Raw genomic sequence first — 21,088 nt, forward strand, 5'->3', positions numbered from 1 at the left:
CTATTTTCTTCCAAACACTTAGCCACCCTTCCATGTTGTAAGAGTGCAGAGCAGCTCCTATCGCTCATTTGCTTCCCTCTCTTTGTTACTACACAGTGTAGACATTAGGAGCACACTGAAAATTTTACATGAACATGATAAGCCTGATTCACTAGAATGATCAGCCATAAAATCACCTTAACCGGCCCTGGGAGCATTCCCTTCATGTAGGGATCGGCTGATGGCATAGGGTCACTGCAGCAGCTCTGTCATCCCTCACACCCTCTCTGGCTGTCGTTGGTGAAGGCGCACGCTTCCCTCCAGACGGACCCTTGAAAAGCCGCTCAACTTAGGCTGAGTCCTGAATCGGCTCTGGGAACAGAGCTGAATAAGAGTGGCTCAAAGCCACTTTGGCTCTTCCTGACCATGCTTCTTTTTCTGCTAGTCGTTCAATTGGAAGAGAGAGACTACAACACTGGCACATCCCAGTTACAATATTCTCTTCATGTGACAGCTGTAAATGAGAAATAAAGTAAAACTAGGTTTTCCTCTCAACATTTGCACAAGCAATGTTGAATCATAGTTTAAAAAATTCCTTTGTACTGTAAATTCATACAGTACCTTATAAACAATAAATTGAGCTCCCTGCCTGCATGTGCCTCCCCCGCAAGAGCCTTAAAGGGAATCAGACAGCAGGGGGAGGGGAACTGAACGAAGTTGGACAGGTGGGTTTGAAAGGAGAGGGTTGATGGCATGAAGAAGGCAACTGTTCCCTATGTGGAAGCAGCAGGATATGAAGCTGTGAGAAGGAGAAAAGCGGTTTGGGAAGGGAGTATGGATTGTGTAAGAGAAATGCAAGCTGGCGGGCAGAAGATTTTGTAGATCTTTGGTGATATTGAGCAAGAAGGGAAGGATGAGGAGAAACCAAAGGAACGGCAGAAAGAAGAAGTCAGATTATTGAATGGCCAAGGACATACAGACAAGAAAAGGAGGAACTGAGCAGCAGTAGTAGGCAGACCAAGAAGGGAATAAAGAGCAAGACCCAGCCCTGTGTCTTAGCTACGAGAGGCAGAGTAGGCCATTAATGGACTTGGTGAGGCTGGTTTGCGTGGAGTGAAATTTTGTGGGGTGCAAGAGGAGAGAGTAACCAACAAGAGAGAGAGAATGGATAGGCTGGTACAAACAGACTGAAATAGGGGGTCTACAACAGCATGCCTGGTAGCAAAGGGCAAGCATCCAGAAAAGAGAGATTCCTTAAAGATGAGAGAAACTCAGGGGGATTTCACACGCTTAGTCTCTTTGACCATTTAAAACATTTTTCCCCATCGGAATATTTCAAAACAGTTAAGTTGTGCAAGGATGGGTGAGTGCAGTTACCTCCATCTAGAGCTCTGCACTGGCCTTGCCATGCAAGCGAGACATTCAGTTCCTTCCTCAAACTGGCAGGCAGTTTGAGTCCCAAGCAGAGGGAAGAGGGCAAGGGCCCAACAATACTCAGTAGCAGCAACTGTGGCCAGTTAATCAGGAGTATTGAAGGACATCTGAAACAGTCCTGTTCTATTCTCAGAAGGTGACTGCAATGTGTGGCTTGAAGCCTGGGGGTGGTGAAACAGTTCAGGGTTATAGCAAGGATAGAGAGAATCTGCCAGGAGAACAATGATTGCACAGCTCCCAATACAGCTCATGGTTTCATGTTTTAAATGCTAACCAGACAGAATACTTGCCAGAACACATTCTATGGAGTATGAAGTTTGAAACTGTTACGACTTTCTTTTTTTCCCTGTGTACTGTGCCTTTAAGTTTCTAAGAACTCTGCCTGTTTGCAGAGATGGCAGCCATTTTGTTCTCAGAACTACTGCAGTTTGTCATGGAAGAAATGCACACTGTGCTCTCTCCTAGACAGGGCATTTTTGCTCTTTTTTTGTGTGTAATGTTTCCTCAGTCTAAAAATGAAAATTCTGGACTGAAAATATAAGTTGTGTAGATAGAAATCATGTGTTCTTAGTTTAAAAAAAAAAGGCAGTGACATACAACAGTGTGAAAAAGGAAAGTCACAATAGGGCACTATGTGTTGCAGGAGAATTTAACAGAAGAAAGTATCATGTAAGCAATAGAGTTCATTGACTGAATCTGTAAAACCTGTTAAGTTATTGCTGTTGCTGGGCAAATACCTCTGGACAAACTGGAGACTAGAATCCAACTGGAAGACAGATTATACCAGGGCATCATGGTTACTTAATGGCTGATGGAAATTCTTTTCGCATTGACTTGTTCCATTCCACCCTGTTTCATCATCGTATCAACAGACTGCGTATTACAAGCATTGTTCCCGCGTGTTCGTATCTACCCCTTGGCTTCTGAAGAAAGCATCCTTTGAAACCATTGTAAGTGAAACTTGAATAGTCTTTATTTCAAGTTGTTTCTTTCAGGAGACTCTGGTGTTTCACTCTAGCTCTTTTGGTACTGGCACCTGTACAAGACCAAGAAGAAGACACGTTAATAGCAGGAAAATCTGGCTTTTTCCCTCTTCTCTCCAAAAATAAGTGTGCTGCTTGGAATCAGACAGTAACATCAAAGTACTGAAAATGTAACTGAAAATTCTGTGGCTATAATGGTTAAATTCTTGACATGTTGTTCTTTCTTAGAATTCACAGAGCTGATGGTTATTGCTTGATAAATCAACAACACCATTTAGCCCAGACACAGCACTTTCCCATAGCTCTCAGAGTGCTCTACAAGGTGAGAGGGCATTCTTATCCCCCATATGACAGTTGGGGAAAGACCCTCTGGAAAGGGTTTAAGTGATGTGCCAAGATCACACAGTGAGTCAGTGGCAGAGTTGAGAACAGAGCCTATGTGTCTTGAACCCAAGTCCAGTGGGCTGTCCACTGCAGGTATTTTACCTCTAGACAGCATGACAGGATCTAAGATACAACACTTATACGCCAATGTAAAAGGTCAGAAGTCCTGAAGACTGCCTTTCTTTGCAGCTAAATCAGTCTTTAAATAATCCTTGCCACTGTAGTAGTAACAACAAAAATACCCCAGTGATGTGAGTTAGAGACACAGTGGCAGCATTAACTTTGAATTTACAGGCGGGGTCATTTTAAGATCTCTCATCTTCTTTAACATTTCAGGCCAAACTCTTGTCTCCGTTACACCTATGTGTAACACCATTGACAACCATGAGTTTGTACAAATGTAAATGGAACCAAAATAAGGCCTTTCAATTAATACATTGAAAAAAATTCAGACAAAGTTATGAAGCAAGTGTCAATTACTTGAGAAATTGGAATGGTACCTTTTGGCAATATACTTTTTAGACTGGACCCTCCACACTCTTGCTCATGGGAGTATTCCTTAATCACAAAAGCAATTCCATTTGGATGATTATTTTCACAGAATTTAATGGGCCTGATCACTTATGTAAGGACTACGGGGGTCAGTTTTAGCTCTTAGAAGAACAGAACGTTAAACACAGTGGCCATGATTTTGAGTGCCCAACCTGAGCCTTCTGAAAGGGGCCTGGTTTCCAGAGGTTGAGGGCTCACTACTTTCTGAAAATCATCCTCCTTAAAGTATTTCAAGTTGGATACACAAAAATGAAAACATCCAAAATCATTAGTCCTTTTCATAATTTTGCTCTATATTTTGTAAAAAAATGCATAACAGACCCAGATCCTACTCCTATTGTTGCCAAGAATTTTGCCATTGACTTAAATGGGAACAGGACCGAGTCCAGTCACTACAGTGATCTACACAGATCCAGGGCCTATATATTATTTTGTTAAATGCTTGCTCACTGTTAACATTTCACACATACAAAACCAAATTCACCACTGATGTAAAAGGGCATATCTCCATTGATTTCATTCCAGGTATACTTGCTCATGCCAGAAGTGAATTTAAGCCATGGTCTTTCTTGTTTGGTTTTGTCTATTTATTAAAAACTTTATTTTTAATTAAAATATTATTGAAGGCATTATATGTGCCCTGCAGACCAAAACAACACGTTAGAGGCCATTTGATTTTCTACTCAGGTAATTTTAAAAATGTGTCCTAGACCAGGTAGACCAAAGCAGCTCAGGAAAAGCCACTTCTGCCTGTCTAGCAAATTATTAATTCAAAGTCATGGCATATGCACTAAGTATACCTTCAACATTATTGAATATACAGTCATAGATTAAGGTCCATTCGCAATGTCACCACTTGTATTGTCATCATGATAATTTCAGACAAAGTAAGGAAGAGCTGCTGTCAAACAAACAAAGAAACTTACTCCTCTCCCCACTAAAACAAGAACACAGTCTCATATGAGATCTTATGGGGCTTTCACCACTCAGAAGAACTTTAGAATATCCACTTATTCATAAATGACCTGGAAAAAGGGGTAAACAGTGAGATGGCAAAATTTGCAGATGATAAAAAACTACTCAAGATAGTTAAGTCCCAGGCAGACTGCGAAGAGCTACAAAAGGATCTCTCAAAACTGGGTGACTGGGCAAACAAAATGGCAGATGAAATTCAATGTTGATAAATGCAAAGTAATGCACGTTGGAAAACATAATCCCAACTCTACATATAAAATGAGGGGGTCTAAATTAGCTGTGACTACTCAAGAAAGAGATCTGGGAGTCACTGTGGATAGTTTTCTGAAAACATCTGCTCAGCATAAAGTGACAGTCAAAAAAGCAAACAGAATGTTGGGAATCATCAGGAAAGGGATAGATCATAAGACAGAAAATATCATATTGCCTCTATATAAATCCATGATACGCCCACATCTTGAATACTGTGTGCAGATGTGGTCGCCCCATCTCAAAAAAGATATATCGACTTGGAAAAGGTTCAGAAAAGGGCAACAAAAATTATTAGGGGTATGGAATGGCTGCCATATTAGGAAAGATTAATAAGACTGGGCCTTTTCAGCTTGGAAAAGAGAAGACTAAAGGGGGATATGATAGAGGTCTATAAAATCATGGCTGGTGTGGAGAAAGTAAATGAGGAAGTGTTATTTACTCCTTCTCATAACACAAGAACTAGGGGTCAACAAATGAAACTAATATGCAGCAGGTTTAAAAGGAAGTATTTTTTCACACAACGCACAGTCAACCTGTGGAACTCCTTGCCAGAGGATGTTGTGAAGACCAAGAATATAACAGAACTAGATACATTCAAAAAAGAACTAGATAAATTCATGGAGGATAGGTTCACCAATGGTTATTAGCCAGGATGGGCAGGGATAGTGTCCCTAGCCTCTGTTTGCCAGAAGTTGGGAATGGGCAATGGGATGGATCATTTGATGATTACCTGTTCTGTTCATTCCCTCTGGGGCACCTGGCATTGGCCACTGTCAGAAGATAGGATACTGGGCTAGATGGACCTCTGGTCTGACCCAGTATGGCCGTTCTTATGTTAAGGCTAGGGCACTGAACAGGGGACTAAGTAGACATAGGTTCAGTTTCTGGCCCTGCCACTGGTTTGCTAGGTAATCTTTGGGCAAGTCACTTCATCTCCCTCAGCCTCACTTTCCCAATCTGTGAAATGGGCATAATGATACTCCATTTGTAAGGGGCTTTGAGATCTATGGATGAAAAGTGCTAGATAAGTGTTATTATGGGAACCTCATAGGATTGACCATACATTGTATGATGTTTGGAGGATTAGTAATAAATCATTCATGCAACTATTTGCACCTTAAAAGAAACAGATTTTTACACACACACACAGATTTTCTTCTAATTTTTTTGCTTATCTATTGAGTTGAATCCTTTTCTTTTACCTTTATGATTGTGGGCATACAAAGGTTTGAAATCTCCCTTTAGGACTTTGCGTCAGTGGGACCATTTCACTGACTATTATTTAGAGGGGCTTATGATTTGTCTAGTTATAAGACATAGAAATAATATATATATTATTATTATATTATATATTATATTATAATATTATAATATAATAGAAATTAGGCATGAAAATCTCACTCTAGGGGGAAATAATGGTCTGGGTCTTGCCATCCTTGCTCAAAGAACATGAAGTCCTTATATAGGAAAAGCTCCCACTGAAAGTTGGGCTTAATATTTACCACATTTGAAGTAAAACTGTTGTTGGTCATTATTGAGATGTAAGGTGTGAATTAAAGTATGACTTCATCTAACAGCTCATAACAGCCCATCAGCCAACTAACAAACCCTTTATCAAAATTCCATAACATAAATGTACTTAATTTTAAAATGATGATGAATCTATCCATAAAGCATAGCAGCCAAATCTTCACCAAGCGTTAACAATTGCACATGCAAAATTTGTGGTTGTATTAATTTGCCTGTGCAAAATTCTGCATTTGTGCATATAGAAACACGTGACTAATGCTCAAAATCTGTTCACAAAAATGCCAACTTGCATACAATAAACATGTTTATGTGCCTGAAAATGAATATGCCCACAGTTTTTGAAGATGCTTTTGTGGAAGCCTTTAAAATAGAATATTACATTTGATTTGCATTAAATTACAGAGATGGAATTATTTCCCTGTTGCTACCATTCTGTTTCATATACACTTACCGGTTTAAGATAGGCGACATTACTCTGACGAATGTCATTTAAGAGCTTTTCTCTTGGGGTTATCTCAACCAGAGGAGGTAGTCGTTTTTTTGGAACTGGTTTGAGAGTCTTGATCACATCTTTGAGACTTGTTTTTTCAGCTGGTTCTACATATTCTGGTATAGTGGGCTTGCGCTGAGTTCTCTTGAGTTTGACCATTTTGAAGGAGGCAGGTTCCTCACTGCTCTTTTCTTCTGGGGCTGGCTTTCTTGCATGTTCATTTTTCCTGCTCATGGGCATAGTTTTAGGGACAGGTGGAGGCTTGGGGGCTTGTATTGAGCTATACATCCTTGAATCAGGCATTGGTCCCCCTAGCATTTCCCAAATCCCAGGAGGCAACCCTAGTCCATTTTCTAACATGGCTATTAACTCTCTCTGCTCTTTTAATTGCTGCTGTTTTTGCTCCTCCTGCCTTTTTTGTCTTTGTCTGTCAAGATTTCTGCTGAGCAGATTGGTAACAACCATCCTGGGGCCTGGAAGTTCAAAGTGATAGCCCATCTTCAGCAGCTTAGGGTTGGCTTTGAGAAGCCTGGCAATTTCCATTTCAGCTTGATGGCCCAACATGTTCCTCTGATTGTGAAAACGCAGTTCAGTTAACGTCTCATTATACTGCAGACATCTCATGATCGCAACAATTCCCTTGCCTGAGATAAAATTTGAATCAATATTTAGAGTAGTGATGCTCCTGTTTTCACGTAACATGTTGGCCACAGCAAAAGCTACGTTGTCATCAGCTCCCACATTGGCTAAACTAAATGTTTTTACATGCTTATTTTTTTTCATGGCGTTCACAAAGTCCACCAGCATTTCCTTTGGGATGTTCTCAATGTTGTTCAGATTGAGTTCCTTCACATCTGGATCGTTTTTCTGGACCTTCTGCAAGTTCTCATCTAAATTGGTTTGGTTTCCTGAAGGTCTTGCACTTAACTTAATAAAGCTAGTATCTACAGCTAACTTCTTTGGAATTTGTAGTTTTGATACTTTCTTTTCATTGTTTTCTTGGTTTTCTGGATTTCCCCCTGATTTTGTACATGGCTTCTTAGTTACCTGATCACTGTTGATGTTTTCGTCTCCATATGGCTTCTTCATTCTTGATTCTTCATCCTCCTCCTCCTCGTCGTCGTCGTCGTCGTCATCATCTTCCTCCTCCTCCTCATCTTCTGTCTCTTTGTAGCTTCTCTCTTCATTTGTTTCTCCTGATTGTTGTGCTGAACCAGGTTTGGCCTGTTCGACATGTTCGTTTTTGTAATATGTTTCTTTTCTGTCTGCTTCTGTAGTATCTTCTGCCATTTTTTTCTTAGCAATATCGTCCATATCCCCAGCATTTTCTTCAAACTTCTCTGCAATGTGTCTCTAAAGAAGACAAAATGCTAATAGCTGAAATAATTTAAAATGGTTTTGTTACATTAATTATGCGCTGAAATAAAAATATAGCGAACGGCTTTAATGTATCTCTGTTTTTCCTCACATTATATTCTAGAGAATGCTTTTTGAAAAAAAGAAAGTGTTCATAGTACTTCTGGCCTAAATGTGAATGAACAATAATTCCTTATTTAAATACTGTTATACAGCAATCTCTCATATAAACTTTCCAAGAATGCCAATAACTTCTTTCACATTCCTGATCAAAAGTCTGTTGATGTCGAGAGAAATCTATTTACATCAATGGTAGATCAGCCCTAATTTTCTCTGATATAACAATGTGTTGTCCATCGCATTTCTAGGAGACCTTTGTTTTTCATGTAGCCAAAAAAACGGAGATACATTTCTAGATATTGGCTCTGTGGCTCAGTCTAATTAAGACCAAAGAGGAGAATGTCATAGTAACGGGTAGAACTGTTAGTGTCCAAGCCTTAGGAGTTTGGGCTTCTGTGTAAAGCATTAGCATTAAGGGGGCACCACTGGGGACGTAGGTGAATATTAGTTCAATTTACTTTTGTGTTCTGTGATGGGAATGTGGTTTCTGAACACTGCTTGATGGAAGGACTGTGCTTTTAGCATCAGTAATGACATCATATTGGCCGCTGCTCAGTTCCTGCCAGGAAACATAGCCACTTTCCCTGAAGGTCTATTTCATGTACAATTTAATTTTCTTGCCCCTCTCTCATGATGGGTAAGAACTGGATTTTACTACTCAGGACCCATTTCACTTTGTCTGCAGCTTGCTATTAGTAAGCAACTAGACGGAAGGCCTGATCTTAGAGTCCACGTCCAGCTTAAAACTCCCATGGACTCCAGTGAGAGTTTATATATAAATAAGGAGTGCACGATCAGGCCCTTTGAAAGTACAAAAGTAAGGGATGCAGATGGTGGTGGTGGTTCTGCCCCACTGAGATCAGGATTGGGACCACAGTGACACTTAACTGCACTTCTCCTTTGTACCAGTGGAGGTTGCTATTTGTCAAGTTCTGAAGTGACAAAATAGAGGATGCTGAAATATAAATAAATCATATCTGTTTGCTGTATTAATGAAACCCTTGGAGTTTTTGTATGGATTTAACTTGACACGGAGCTGGGAATGAACCACACAACCCCCACCTTTGGAATAGTTCAAATCTGGATCCAAACTGTGCAACTCAGGCCCATCTCTACTTTGTACAATAGAGGTTAAAGAAACCCCAACAACTTTCAACATCCCAAAGTATAAAAGGAAACACATTTATATACAAACCTCTTAAAGGCCAAGAATGATCAAGCGACAACTTATCTTCTTTGTAAACAGCTACTGGGACACAAACTTTTACTGGAATTCAAGGATATACAGTACTGATGTACTAGAATACAACCATATTATATAAGGTTGGACTGATGGTAAAAAGTCATACTGCGTTTCTTAATTGAGTCGTTTAAAATTCCTACACGTCCTAATCCTGATGTATTTCCACAGGCACATCTCCCCTTGTATTCAGTAAGAGTTTGGCCTGCATAAAGACTATGGCCCCAATTCAGCAAAGCATTTAAGTACGTGCCTAACTTTAAGTCAATGGGACTTAGGAATGTGCTTAAGTGCATTGCTGAATAGGGTTGGACTCTTGAATCAGAGCCCACAAAAAGACATACAACTGGATCCCCAGCTGGTGTAAATCAGCACAGTTCCATTAACTTGGCTGATTTACATTTGCTGAGTATTTGGCCCATGAAGTTTGGACTCATAGTCATTAGTGACTTTAACTCAGTCAAAAAGACAGACATTTTCAATGTGACATTAAGTTCTATTAATGATTACTATTATTATTATCATTTAATTTTAGAGTTTATTAAGCCCTTCTAATTATATTAAGGTTATATGGGAAAATCACGCTAGCCAATATTTATATTCTTATATATATTATGGAGAAATAAAAAGCTTGACTTCTATTTTGTGATTTGCTTTTATATGGTCTTTTTTCAATCAGAGGTTTTGATGAAATAAAAATGTCATTTTCTTACATTTGAAAATGTAGTTAACAATTTAGGGCAAAAAGTAAAAATCTTTTACTGGGGTGATCTTTCAAGTTAGATCCTATAGTTATAGAAAATTTTGAAACAAGATTTGACTGAGTTTAAATTCATTCACTATACTGTGCTTTAATTTGCAGAAGGAACTGACAGAGAGGAAGACAAAAGCATCAAACCTATTATTATGAAGGCCCTGATCTTTGGCAATATACTGTTACAATAAGTCTTATAGCAGATGCATAAAAAACAGTTGTGATTCTCGCTTATTACCTCAGATGGCAAGAGGTTGACAGGAACTCTCTCATCCTCTAGCATGCGTCTTGATGCCTTCTGCCAATACAGGTAATCAACAAGAGATCTGTGGTCAAAGTTTCCTGTTGGAGGTTTTTCAGTCTGATCTTTCTGTATCATTCCAACTGGGACTCTTGGGTCTGGAGCCATGACTTCCATTTCACACTGGAGCTCCCTCAGCTCTTCAGGGGATAAGTTTCCTAAGATTTCATCTTCATCAATGTCCTCGATTCTGACTTCCTGGTCAGAATTTTGGCTGAATTCAGACATTTTTTTAAACCTGAAGAAAACAATTTATAAAACACTGTGCTACTAACAGTATTACACGCTGTTAAATCCCCACATTCGTGTTTTTGTCATGATCTGTGGCAGTGCTTGATCTCAATGTGTGAGAGAGACAGTGGGACTGAAGCTTTTACTAAGTCTATATTAAGCTGCTGCACTTGGCTAGATCAAGAGAATTTATGGAGATGTTGCCATGCTCCGTTTTCAGCAACTTGTCAGCTGTGCAAACCCTTCTGACATTTCAGTACAGCTGGTATGTCTCTGATTGAGTAATAGAGAAGACGATAGTTTTCTAGAGGATTCCCTTCAGAGGATAACTTTTAAGTCTCATCATATTGACGAATCTGCTATATATACAGGATGAAATTCACATTTGTGCAGAGAATCAACACACAAGTTTTCTTGGAACTGGAAAGGGTTCAGAGAAGGACAACAAAGACAATCAAAGGTATGGAAGTATTACAAGGAACTAAAAAGATTAGGGGTCTTCAGTTTAGAAAAGAGACAACGAAGAGGGGCTATGATAGAAGTCTATCAAATCGTGTAGTGTGGAGAAAGTGAATAGAGAAGTGTTATTTATTTTTTCACACAATACAAAAAACAAGCGTCCCAATGAAATTAATAGACAGTAGGTTTAATACAAACTAGAGGAAGTATTTTTTCACAGAACGCACAACTAACCAGTGGAACTCATTGTCATGGGATATTGTGATGGCCAAAAATATAATTGGGTTCAAAAAAATAACTGGATAATTTCATGGAGGATAGGTTCATCAAGATCAACCCCATGCTTAGGGCAACGTTGAACCTCTGACTACCAGAAGCCAGGAGTGGAAGACGGGGATGGATCACTCCAAAAATGCCCTGTTCTGTACACTTCCCCTGAAGTTCTGGTACAGGCTACTGCTGGAGACAGCAAACTAGACAAGATGGACCATGGTCTGACCCAGTATGGCAGTTCTTATGCATAATGTATGTCTCGCTGAAGGCTCAGCACAGGGTTTAGGTGTTGCATAGGCCTTGGACTGGCCCTTTACATAGGAGTGAATTTCACACTGTATTCATAGTCTTTCCTAAGCTTTCAAAAATGACTGAATTCTGAGGGCAGCTTTGCTTCACGTTCAAATGCTGAATATCAGCTTGTAATAGCCCCGGTCACATGAGCAGTTGAAATGGCAACTGTGCTTTGGATAAAATCATGGAAGATTGGGCAAGATAGGTTGAAAAAATCAGAACCATAAAATATGTCATAATAAGGTGCACTTGTTACTACTACCAGGGTCCTGGGCCATGACAGGGGGTCCTAGGTGCTAATAACAACCTGAATCTAAAGAACCAGGTGTGTAGTGAATGTTACCTCTGTAAAGTCCTTATTCATAAGGCCTCTCTACCACATAATAAGCCTCATCCTAGGAGTGGGACATCAGTCCTTGTGCAGGCATGGGTGAAATTCACCAGTAGTGTTTCTCCTGGAGTTTACCATATCATTTTCACACCCATTGTCTAATGTTAGGATATTGTGGTTATTGTTTACAACTAAGGATGTCATGCAAGTTTAAAACAAACTACTGGGCCCATTCACCACATATACTGAACACCATCATGAAGCTTTAGTCTTTATTTAGATTTCCCCTACACTATGTGCGTTGAAGAAAGCTAAAGAGACTTTTGTCTTTCTGGGTTTGTATCCCAGTAGACATGTGTTCTCAATTTTTTTTCCCCCTAGAAAGAGTATCTTGTGTATACAGTTCCTGCTTATTAAATATAGAGCATTACTTGTGATTATAGGTATTTTACAATGCACTGAGATTACAGATCCAAAAATAAGACCCTATTTAACATCCTACTGTGCTCGTGTAAGGAACTAGCTTGGTCTGTAGTACATGATATATTGGTAGAAGTTAACCCTTCTCACAAGAGGTTCACAGCTAAGAAGCAGTGCACTAATCTGCTGCATATCTGTGAATATAATTGGTTTTATGAGACCTAATAAGTACTATATTTGCATCCGTCTAGGCAATAGTGCACCAAAGGGAAACAAAAACATTCCACTGAAGTACCTTGTTACCAAATATCCATGAATGACTGGGACACTCTTGTTTATTATTACCATTTACTGTCCCCTTCCATTTCACTATCAAACCATCTTAGATCAGAATCTCTGCCAGCCTTCTGGACTGTAGTGTGCTCACACAGATGTCAGGTCAGAATCTGGGCTCTGCCTCTGGAACCTGGTTAGGAATTATTTTCCACTAACGGTCTATCTCAAAAAGTTTTATTTTTTCCATCATATGGTTAGGGTGGGCCACCGGCAGCCTGTAATAAGTGGGTGAAACCTCCTTGGGAATCTCTGGGATACATTTGGCAGTGACGTACACAGTAGCGTAAAACAGACAATGGGAGTAAGTTGTGTGACTTAGACTCGTGTGGCATTTAGTGAGTGTGGAAAATGAGTGGCACTTAGTCATTTATGAGGTAAAGAGGAGGACAGGGCAGCCCCAACAGTTTCCGTTGACTCCAGAGTTGAAGCTCCAGGGCACAGCACTACTTTAAGGCTACGGCTATATTAGGAGGCTTTTAGCGACACGGCTGTGCTGTTAAAAACCATGCAGCGTAGCTGCTGTTTGTAGGCAGGAGAGAGTTCTCCTGCCAACAAACAACTTCCACCCCCTCCATGAGCGGCAGTGGCTTTGTCGGCAGGAAAGCACTCCCGCTCTTCACACCTGGCGGTTTTCGTCAGTAAAACTTTTTTGGGGGTGGGGAGGGGTTTGCTGACAAAGTGCCAGTGTAGACATACCCTACCTGTCCCATGGTTTTATTCCAGGGCTTCTCTCGCTTCACAGTGTTCCTGGTTCTCCTGGAAACTCAACAACAATCCAAGTCCTAAAGCTGGACTGAGTGCTCTCACATTCGACTTCAGTCCTGGGCCCGGTTGGCGGAAGGTTGGCAGGCCAGGCTGCCAAGTGCCATGTGCTGGGCAAGTTTTGACACTCATTGCATTTGCCTCTCCCCGCACACATTCCTGCAGCCTTTTGGGATTCTCCAGCCCGTGGCCTGTGTTAGGGGAGTGCCCCAGTTGTTGGTCCTGGGGCTGGTTTTATTCAACATCTTTATTAATGACTTGGATGATGGGATGGACTGCACCCTCAGCAAGTTCACAGATGACACTAAGCTGGGGGGAGAGGTAGATACACTGGAGGGTAGGGATAGGGTCCAGAGTGACCTAGACAAATTGGAGGATTGGGCCAAAAGAAATCTGATGAGGTTCAACAAAGATAAATGCAGAATCCTTCCTTAGGAAGGAACGATGCCATGCACTGCTATAGGCTGGGGACCGACTGGCTAAGCAGCAGTTCTGCAAAAAAGGACCTAGGGGTTATAGTGGACGAGAAGCTGGATAGGAGTCAACAGTGTGCCCTTGTTGCCAAGAAGGCCAACGGCATATTGGGCTGCATTAGTAGGAGCATTGCCAGCAGATCGAGGGACGTGATTATTCCCCTCTATTCGGCACTGGGGAGGCCACATCTGGAATATTGCGTCCAGTTTTGGCCCCCCCACTACAGAGGAGATGTGGACAAACTGGAGAGAGTCCAGTGGAGGGCAACGGAAATGATTAGGGGGCTGGGGCACATGACTTACAAGGAGAGGCTGAGGGAACTGGGGCTATTTAGTGTGCAGAAGAGAAGATTAGATCACTGTTGTACAAGCCATTGTACCAACAAATGACAAAAAGACGCTCCCAGCAACAGACTGGGATTTAGCTAGTGCACAGCAAGTAACAGACATAAAGGAGAAAAGATGGTAGAAGGATAAGATCCCAGTGGACACACAATGCGCAGCTGCATTAGTTAACAGATGTTATAATTCCCATCTACAACCTTTAAAACATCTGATTTCAAATTTCCTTGCACAGTAACTTCTTTAATACCAAGATCACTACTTAATTCAGAATACATTGAGTTAGGATACTCCTTTGACACCTACCACCCTGTTTGGAATTGAAGGAGGAGTAGACAGTGTAACTTTCCTCCCTAGGTTACTCGGGAGCAGGTAACTCTCCCCTGTGTGCCCAGGCACCTGATGATGTTGATTGTAAAGGAGATGCTGAGTATCCCGTTGGTGCTGTTGGATAGGTGGGGAATAGAGGATCCACCCCTCTGCTGCAGTCCCTTTACTCCTAAAGGAAATTAAAATTGGCAGTGCCTTCACCTGCCTGGGCCCTGCACACACTCGACGGTGTGCTGGGGAGCCTCCAGGAATACACCTGGGGTGATCTGTGCAATGGGTCTAACTCAAAAATACCAATGATAAACAATATACACTTAGACTGGAGTTAACACACCTTTACTTAACAACGTTGAGAAACATGGTATAACAGACTGAGATTGAATGTCACTACTAATTTATTTATTTGAGCATACGCTTTCGTGAGCTACAGCTCACTTCATCGGATGCTGTAGCTCACGAAAGCTCATGCTCAAATAAATTGGTTAGTCTCTAAGGTGCCACAAGTACTCCTTTTCTTTTTGCGAATACAGACTAACACGGCTGTTACTCTGAAACTACTAATTTAAATCAGCAAGGGGCTGTTCAATAAATCAATTTACAAATACAGTTTAGAGTAGTAAACAAAATTTATCTAACTTGCATTTACACTGCCACCATTTACCCCACCCCTGAATATACACTCCTCTGGATTTCAGAATCCTAGACACTTGCTTGCGTGGGCACGCTTGAAGATCTTGAACCTGGGGCCAGCGCTCTGTTGGTCCAGTGATTCAGTCCAGCCAAGGCAACAAGGGGCAGAACAATTCTAATTTGGGAGCATTCCAGGATGCATGACCCCTCTGAAGACTGGAGATGGTTTAACCAGAGGTCAGCAACCCTGGACAAGACCCTCTCTGCCTCTTCTCAGACAACCCATTAGAGGCTCTTCGCTGTTCCCTGTCCCTTGCAAGCACCTTCCCAAACAAGGGTGGTGGTTACTCACACTGCCCTCACTGCAAGGCCCACCTCAGTCAGCTCTGGGCACAGCAACGGTCTCTGCCCTGGCTCCAGTGAAGCCACCAACAGCCTCTCAGGCTCCCTGCTGATTTTTTTGTGGCTTTACACTCACAGGGCCCTGTTTTAAAAAATGTTTTTCTCTCCCCTGTTGTGAGATTAACACAACAGGGAACGAGCTGCCTCTACAAGTAGAAAGGGAAGCTGGCCAGATATAAAATGATGTGAAGTGTACAAAGTAAATGGACCACACTGGTGAGTGTGTCTTACCAGTCTCCCCCACTTCTGTGCCAGTCCACAGAGATTCTGAGTTGTTACAGCCCTGAGCTATAGAAGTTTGGCTCGTTAGTTGATGCATTTAGTGCTGGAGGTCCTCGCTTCAATCCACAGTGTGGCAGCCAAGACTCACATAAACAAATCAAAAAAAGGGATTTTTTCCCCCCCTTCAATCCCTACCAGATTCCATTATTTTAGGTGTTACCTGTAACAGGGAGTAAAAAAATTCAAACAGATGGGTGAGTTTTTGTCAGCAATGTCCCTTTAAGTACAACAATGTGTCACTCTAAGTGTTGTGCTCATTCAATGGAGACCTTCAACTGACAGTGTCACGTACACACCCAGGTCACGATGGATTCTCCATCACTGGAAACTTTTAAATCACAATTCGATTTAAAAAAATATATATATATATGCTCTATTTCAAAAGGAATTATTCTGGGGGAGTTCTCTGGCCTGTGTTATATAGGAGATCAGACAAGGCCTTCTGACCTTGATATCTATGAATAACTTGTCTTGGAGCATCTGAAGTTACATGTTTTATATTTTAGGCTTAAAACTTAATATTCAAACTTTAGGCCCCATTAATCTAGGGCTCTGGGCAGGTGCATGGCTCTGTCTGTGTGCCACAAGTGGCAGGATTAGGGTCTGAGACATATTTTTCCTTCCAAAAAGGGGTGTATTATGTTCACAACTATTATTTGTTATCATAGTTTTACTGACTGAAGCATTTGTAGGTCGTGCTCATATTGCATCAAAGTGCAGCATACAGGGATCTGTAGAGGAAGATATTTTAAAGAAGGAAACTGCCAACATTTTTATTTTTATTAAGCTGATGCTAACAATCTTTAAAGCCAACTGCATCACATCCCCTATCCCATCTTCCAGCCAATGATTAACAACTTGTTTTGAAAGCTTGGCCATCTCACGCAATTCTCCTAGTCTGACTGACATGGATGATTAATGGCTGTCAAAGAGTCACAATAATAGTACTGAGTAAACACCATGTTAATGATTTCCCACGTGGTAGAAAAATAATGACCTTTTTGCCTTCACTGCAGAGCTGGCATAGATAATTGAAGTGCAAGTTACACAGCCACTAATAAAAACCAAAGTGTATGTTTTATGGCACTCTATAAAGCTGAAGAACTTAGTTATTTTTTCAAAGAGGCACACAGAGCTCTGAGAGTTTTGCATGAATTGATCTGAATACATTGAGTTAAAAACTCCATACTTGTACAGAAAACTGCAAATAGTAGTAAGCATTAGATCCCAACTAAGTGTTAATTCCTTCTGTTAATTATTCCTTATTATTAAGGTGGCATTTTTGAATATGGAACCCAAAATATGGATGAGAAAAAAGTCACTTTAACTGAACACGAGCCTGTTTAATATAGGGAATAATGATGAGCTGGTTCCAATGGCTACAATTCTAACGGTCATGTTGACTAGGTACTTTACAAGCGCTGAATACGAGCAGTTAAGGAATAAGCGTTAACTGTGCTGAGAGATGAAACATGCCTATAGAAATCAAATGACCGATTAATACTTAGTGCTCATTGTTTCTAAGGCAAGTACTTAGAGCATGAACATTTGTTTGAAACCCAGAACATTTGGGTACTGTATTGTTTCACTTAAATTGATTTCTCTTTCAAGTATTTGCTTCAGAAGCTCCACTCCTTCAATCCGTCTAGAAAGTAAAAGCAGCAACAAGCTTTTAACTTGAATAGAGGAGACGACTTGTTCACCAACTTCTCTCCATGCGTCACCATGCGACTCCAAGGTAGCAGATCATCAAAACATGCTTCAAGTGCCTAAAACGTTCAATGGGTTCTATTTTTAAGATAACTGATAGGGACATGTGCTGACTCCAAGTCCTTTATAAAGCAAATTCTGTACTGTTGGATTTCATTTTTGTTGATAAAAACCCACCCATTTATTGCCTTCTACCAATACATGCCATTACCAAGTGCCAAAGCATTAACTGGAAAAAGGCTGGAGAATGTGTCCATGTAACATAACCTGGCATCACTTGTAAAATACTTGTAAGGGTGATGGGGCAGTCTAAAATTGAAAAACACAGACCGGTTCTGAGTATGTCCAGCAGTTCCCAGTAATGCCATATGGGGATTATCAAGGGTCAGATGATGGCTTTTTAATAATAAGAACCACCAAGTAACTAGAGGGATCATAAAGAGAGATCCTATGGTAAAGCCAGTAATCTTCCGGAAAAAAACAATACATGTTTGCTCTGATTGGTTGTTAGGCAGCTCCCCTGAGAAATGACTTTATCATCTGTTAAAGTCACATGACAGAAAGAATGGTATTGATGTAAAGGTCTGATCCTCTGCCCAGTGGCCTGGGCTAACCGGCTGGTGTGGGGAATTCCTGGGTGACAGACACTGGAGAAGCTGGCCCTACACTACTGCCTCACATACTTCATCTTAGGGAACATGGACAGAGGGAAGCAATATGGGCAGATGGGTGCTAGATTAAAGAGGCTGGGACTTTTCAGCTTGGAAAAGAGGAGACTAAGGGGGGATATGATAGAGGTATATAAAATCATGAGTGGTGTGGAGAAAGTGAATAAGGAAAAGTCGTTATTTACTTGTTCCCATAATATAAGAACTACGGGCTACCAAATGAAATTAATGGGCAGCAGGTTTAAAACAAATAAAAGGAAGTTCTTCACTCAGTGCACAGTTAACCTGTGGAACTCCTTGCCTGAGGAGGTTGTGAAGGCTAGGACTATAACAGGGTTTAAAAGAGAACTGGATAAATTCATGGAGGTTAAGTCCATTAATGGCTATTAGCCAGGATAGGTAAGGAATGGTTTGTTTGTCAGAGGGTGGAGAGGGATGGCAGGAGAGAGATCACTTGATGATTACCTGTTAGGTTCACTCCCTCCGGGGCACCTGGCATTGGCCACTGTCGGTAGACAGGATACTGGGCTGGATGGTCTGACCCAGTATGGCCATTCTTATGTTCTTATGTGCTTTGCTCCAGCAATCCCCAATGGCAGGCCCCAGAACTGGGAGAGCCCCAAAAGTTGCATAAATCCATCTTTGTCCCCTTCCCTTCCTCGGCTCTGCAACAAACAGAGCTCAGCTGGACCTGAGGATTGGGGACTAGAGTGTTCATTGTACTCAGATTGGAGCTCTGCCACTGATTTCAATGAGAGCGGGAACAGGCTCTAAATGGCATGTGGGTATAACAGACTAAAGACCAAAATTCACTTTCATTGGGATTTCCATTCCCAGTACAGTCTCAAGAAGCCTAGGAATGCCACAAGTCAACAGCCCATTAACAAGGTCTCACCAAACCAATATCTACCTCAGATCTCAGCATTTAGGTTCCTTGTCATGGCAAAAAGAATGGGAAAAGCCAGTTTTGTCATGGTAAAAAATGAAGTCATAATTTTAGTCCACGTAAGAGTAATGACAGAACATGTTAATTCATGTGAAGTGGCTTGTCAGGGACAATTATGAGATGAGTCAAATGAAATAAAGGATATTTACAATCAAAACCATTAAAACCCATTTCATAATGTTGAATTAATGATTTAAAACCATTAAAGCGCCCCGCACTCCATCATACCTGAGAGAATGAGAACCAATTTTGTAATCACCAGAATCTAGCTGAGCAGTGAGCCGTAAGAGACCAGATCCTCAGCTTGTGTAATTCAGCATACCTCTACTGACTTCAGCAGAGCTATGTCCATTTATATCAGATGAGGATCAGGTTTTATTTAATGAATGAGTTTTTTAATGATTTTTTTTTAATGAACCCCTTCCGCCGTAAAAGGGACATATTTTGCCACAGAAGTTATGGCTCTGACAAACACTTAAACCTAGTCAGTGGTGTCCCACATTTGTCTAGCTCCTCACATGCATGACTTATTTTAATTGCACAGTTAAGCTTATTGTTACTTATATGGCCCAGCCTTTGTTAAAATCCTGTTTAAATACAAGGTACACATTGTTCAAAGCAAATGAAGCAATGCTGCTTAATTGACATTCATGAGAAACAAGAGAACCTGCCTTTGTTTGAAGCTTGTTTGTAGGCTCTTTGGTATGGGTAACAGCTGAGCTGAATATTTCTCAGGCATTCATAAAAGATGGACTATATTCCAGTTATATATATAGGTGGGGACTATTCCTTGCTCTCAATTACTGTATGACCTTGGTAAAATCGTGTAACTGATCCATGTCTCAGAGTATCTATCTGTTAAATAGACTTAGTATTACATACTCAGCTCGTGAAATTTAATTAGTGTTTTGTAAAGCACTTTGAAATACTTGGATGAAAGATGCAAGATGAGTGTAAAATGTTAGCTGTGCACAGTGGATCTTTGCTAGTACTCCAGCTGGACAGGGTTAACAGTTCACGAATAAATGACAAGCACAACCAGTGATGAAAATAAACGAGTGCTGTGGATTAGACCATAGGCAATTCATTTCCCACAGCTCTTTTAGGGGAAAGAATCAGGGAAATCGTTACGGGATAGGGGAGTCTTTCCCCTCAGTTCTTTTCATCAGCCCTAAACACACAGCGGCATAAAGGGGCTATGAAGCTGACCTGTTTGGCCAGCTGCAGGTTTCTCTGGTTTGGTGTAGGGATGCCTGGGGGAAGGGAGCCTGGCCCGAGGACGGTTGTGCTCAGGCAAACCACCGCTTCTGAATCAACTTAGAACAACCCTCAGGCATTGGAGGCTGAAGGGATTTTTAGCAGGCTGCAGGGTTGGGGAGCGGGGTTTAATGGGAGCACCAAGGCACTTTTTTCCTGTCATACTGGGTCCTGTGCCTGGCAGAGCTCAGCTGGACCTGAGAATTAGTCCCAGGCCCATAGATTCCCAGAGGTCCTTTGTTCTTTCCAGAACTTCCCCCATCCGTCTGCCTCACTTCATGGCGGCTGCTTTTATCTTCCACTGTTTTTAGGGGGGTTACTTTGTGCCCACTGGATATCTTGGCCCTTAGATACCTACCCCATTACTATGATACCTTTGGGGTCATTCCTGGCTGCTCCTTCCCGCCTGATAAGTGCCCACTGAAAAGATTGAAAACTCTGAGGAGGACTTTGATTCAGGGTTGCGCTATGGGGCTAAAAAGACCAGCACGAAATAGCTGGAGCCTGAGCTCTGAGGCCTCCCCTGTCTCCAGGTTTCAGAGCCCGGGCTCCAGCCTGAGCAGGAACATTTACACTGCTTGTTTTAGCCTGG

The 21,088-nt window shown here is 41.3% G+C and overlaps 1 protein-coding gene across 1 annotated transcript; it reads right to left on the reverse strand.

Annotated features, from left to right (window-relative positions):
* Nucleotides 1-2,095: 2,095 nt before the first annotated feature.
* On the reverse strand, nucleotides 2,096-11,150 carry LMOD3 (leiomodin 3). The gene is made up of 3 exons (XM_084633680.1): nucleotides 10,288-11,150; nucleotides 6,541-7,932; nucleotides 2,096-2,449 (listed from the first exon to the last, which is right to left on the reverse strand). Exons 1-3 carry the CDS (start codon nucleotides 10,576-10,578, stop codon nucleotides 2,423-2,425), a joined length of 1,710 nt encoding a protein of 569 aa, XP_084489806.1. The 5' UTR covers nucleotides 10,579-11,150; the 3' UTR covers nucleotides 2,096-2,422.
* Between the last annotated feature and the right edge of the window lie 9,938 nt (nucleotides 11,151-21,088).

Source organism: Lepidochelys olivacea, assembly GCF_965140295.1.
Source record: "Lepidochelys olivacea isolate rLepOli2 genome assembly, chromosome: 7".
Lineage (NCBI taxonomy): Eukaryota > Metazoa > Chordata > Testudines > Cheloniidae > Lepidochelys > Lepidochelys olivacea.

Coding starts and splice junctions, on each gene's coding strand:
- LMOD3 (XM_084633680.1), bottom strand. CDS start 10,578: ATGTCTGAATTCAGCCAAAATTCTGACCAGGAAGTCAGAATCGAGGAC. Junction 7,933..10,287: donor TCAACCTCTTGCCATCTGAG/GTAATAAGCGAG, acceptor TGTCTTCTTTAG/AGACACATTGCAGAGAAGTT. Junction 2,450..6,540: donor ATGTCGCCTATCTTAAACCG/GTAAGTGTATAT, acceptor GGTCTTGTACAG/GTGCCAGTACCAAAAGAGCT.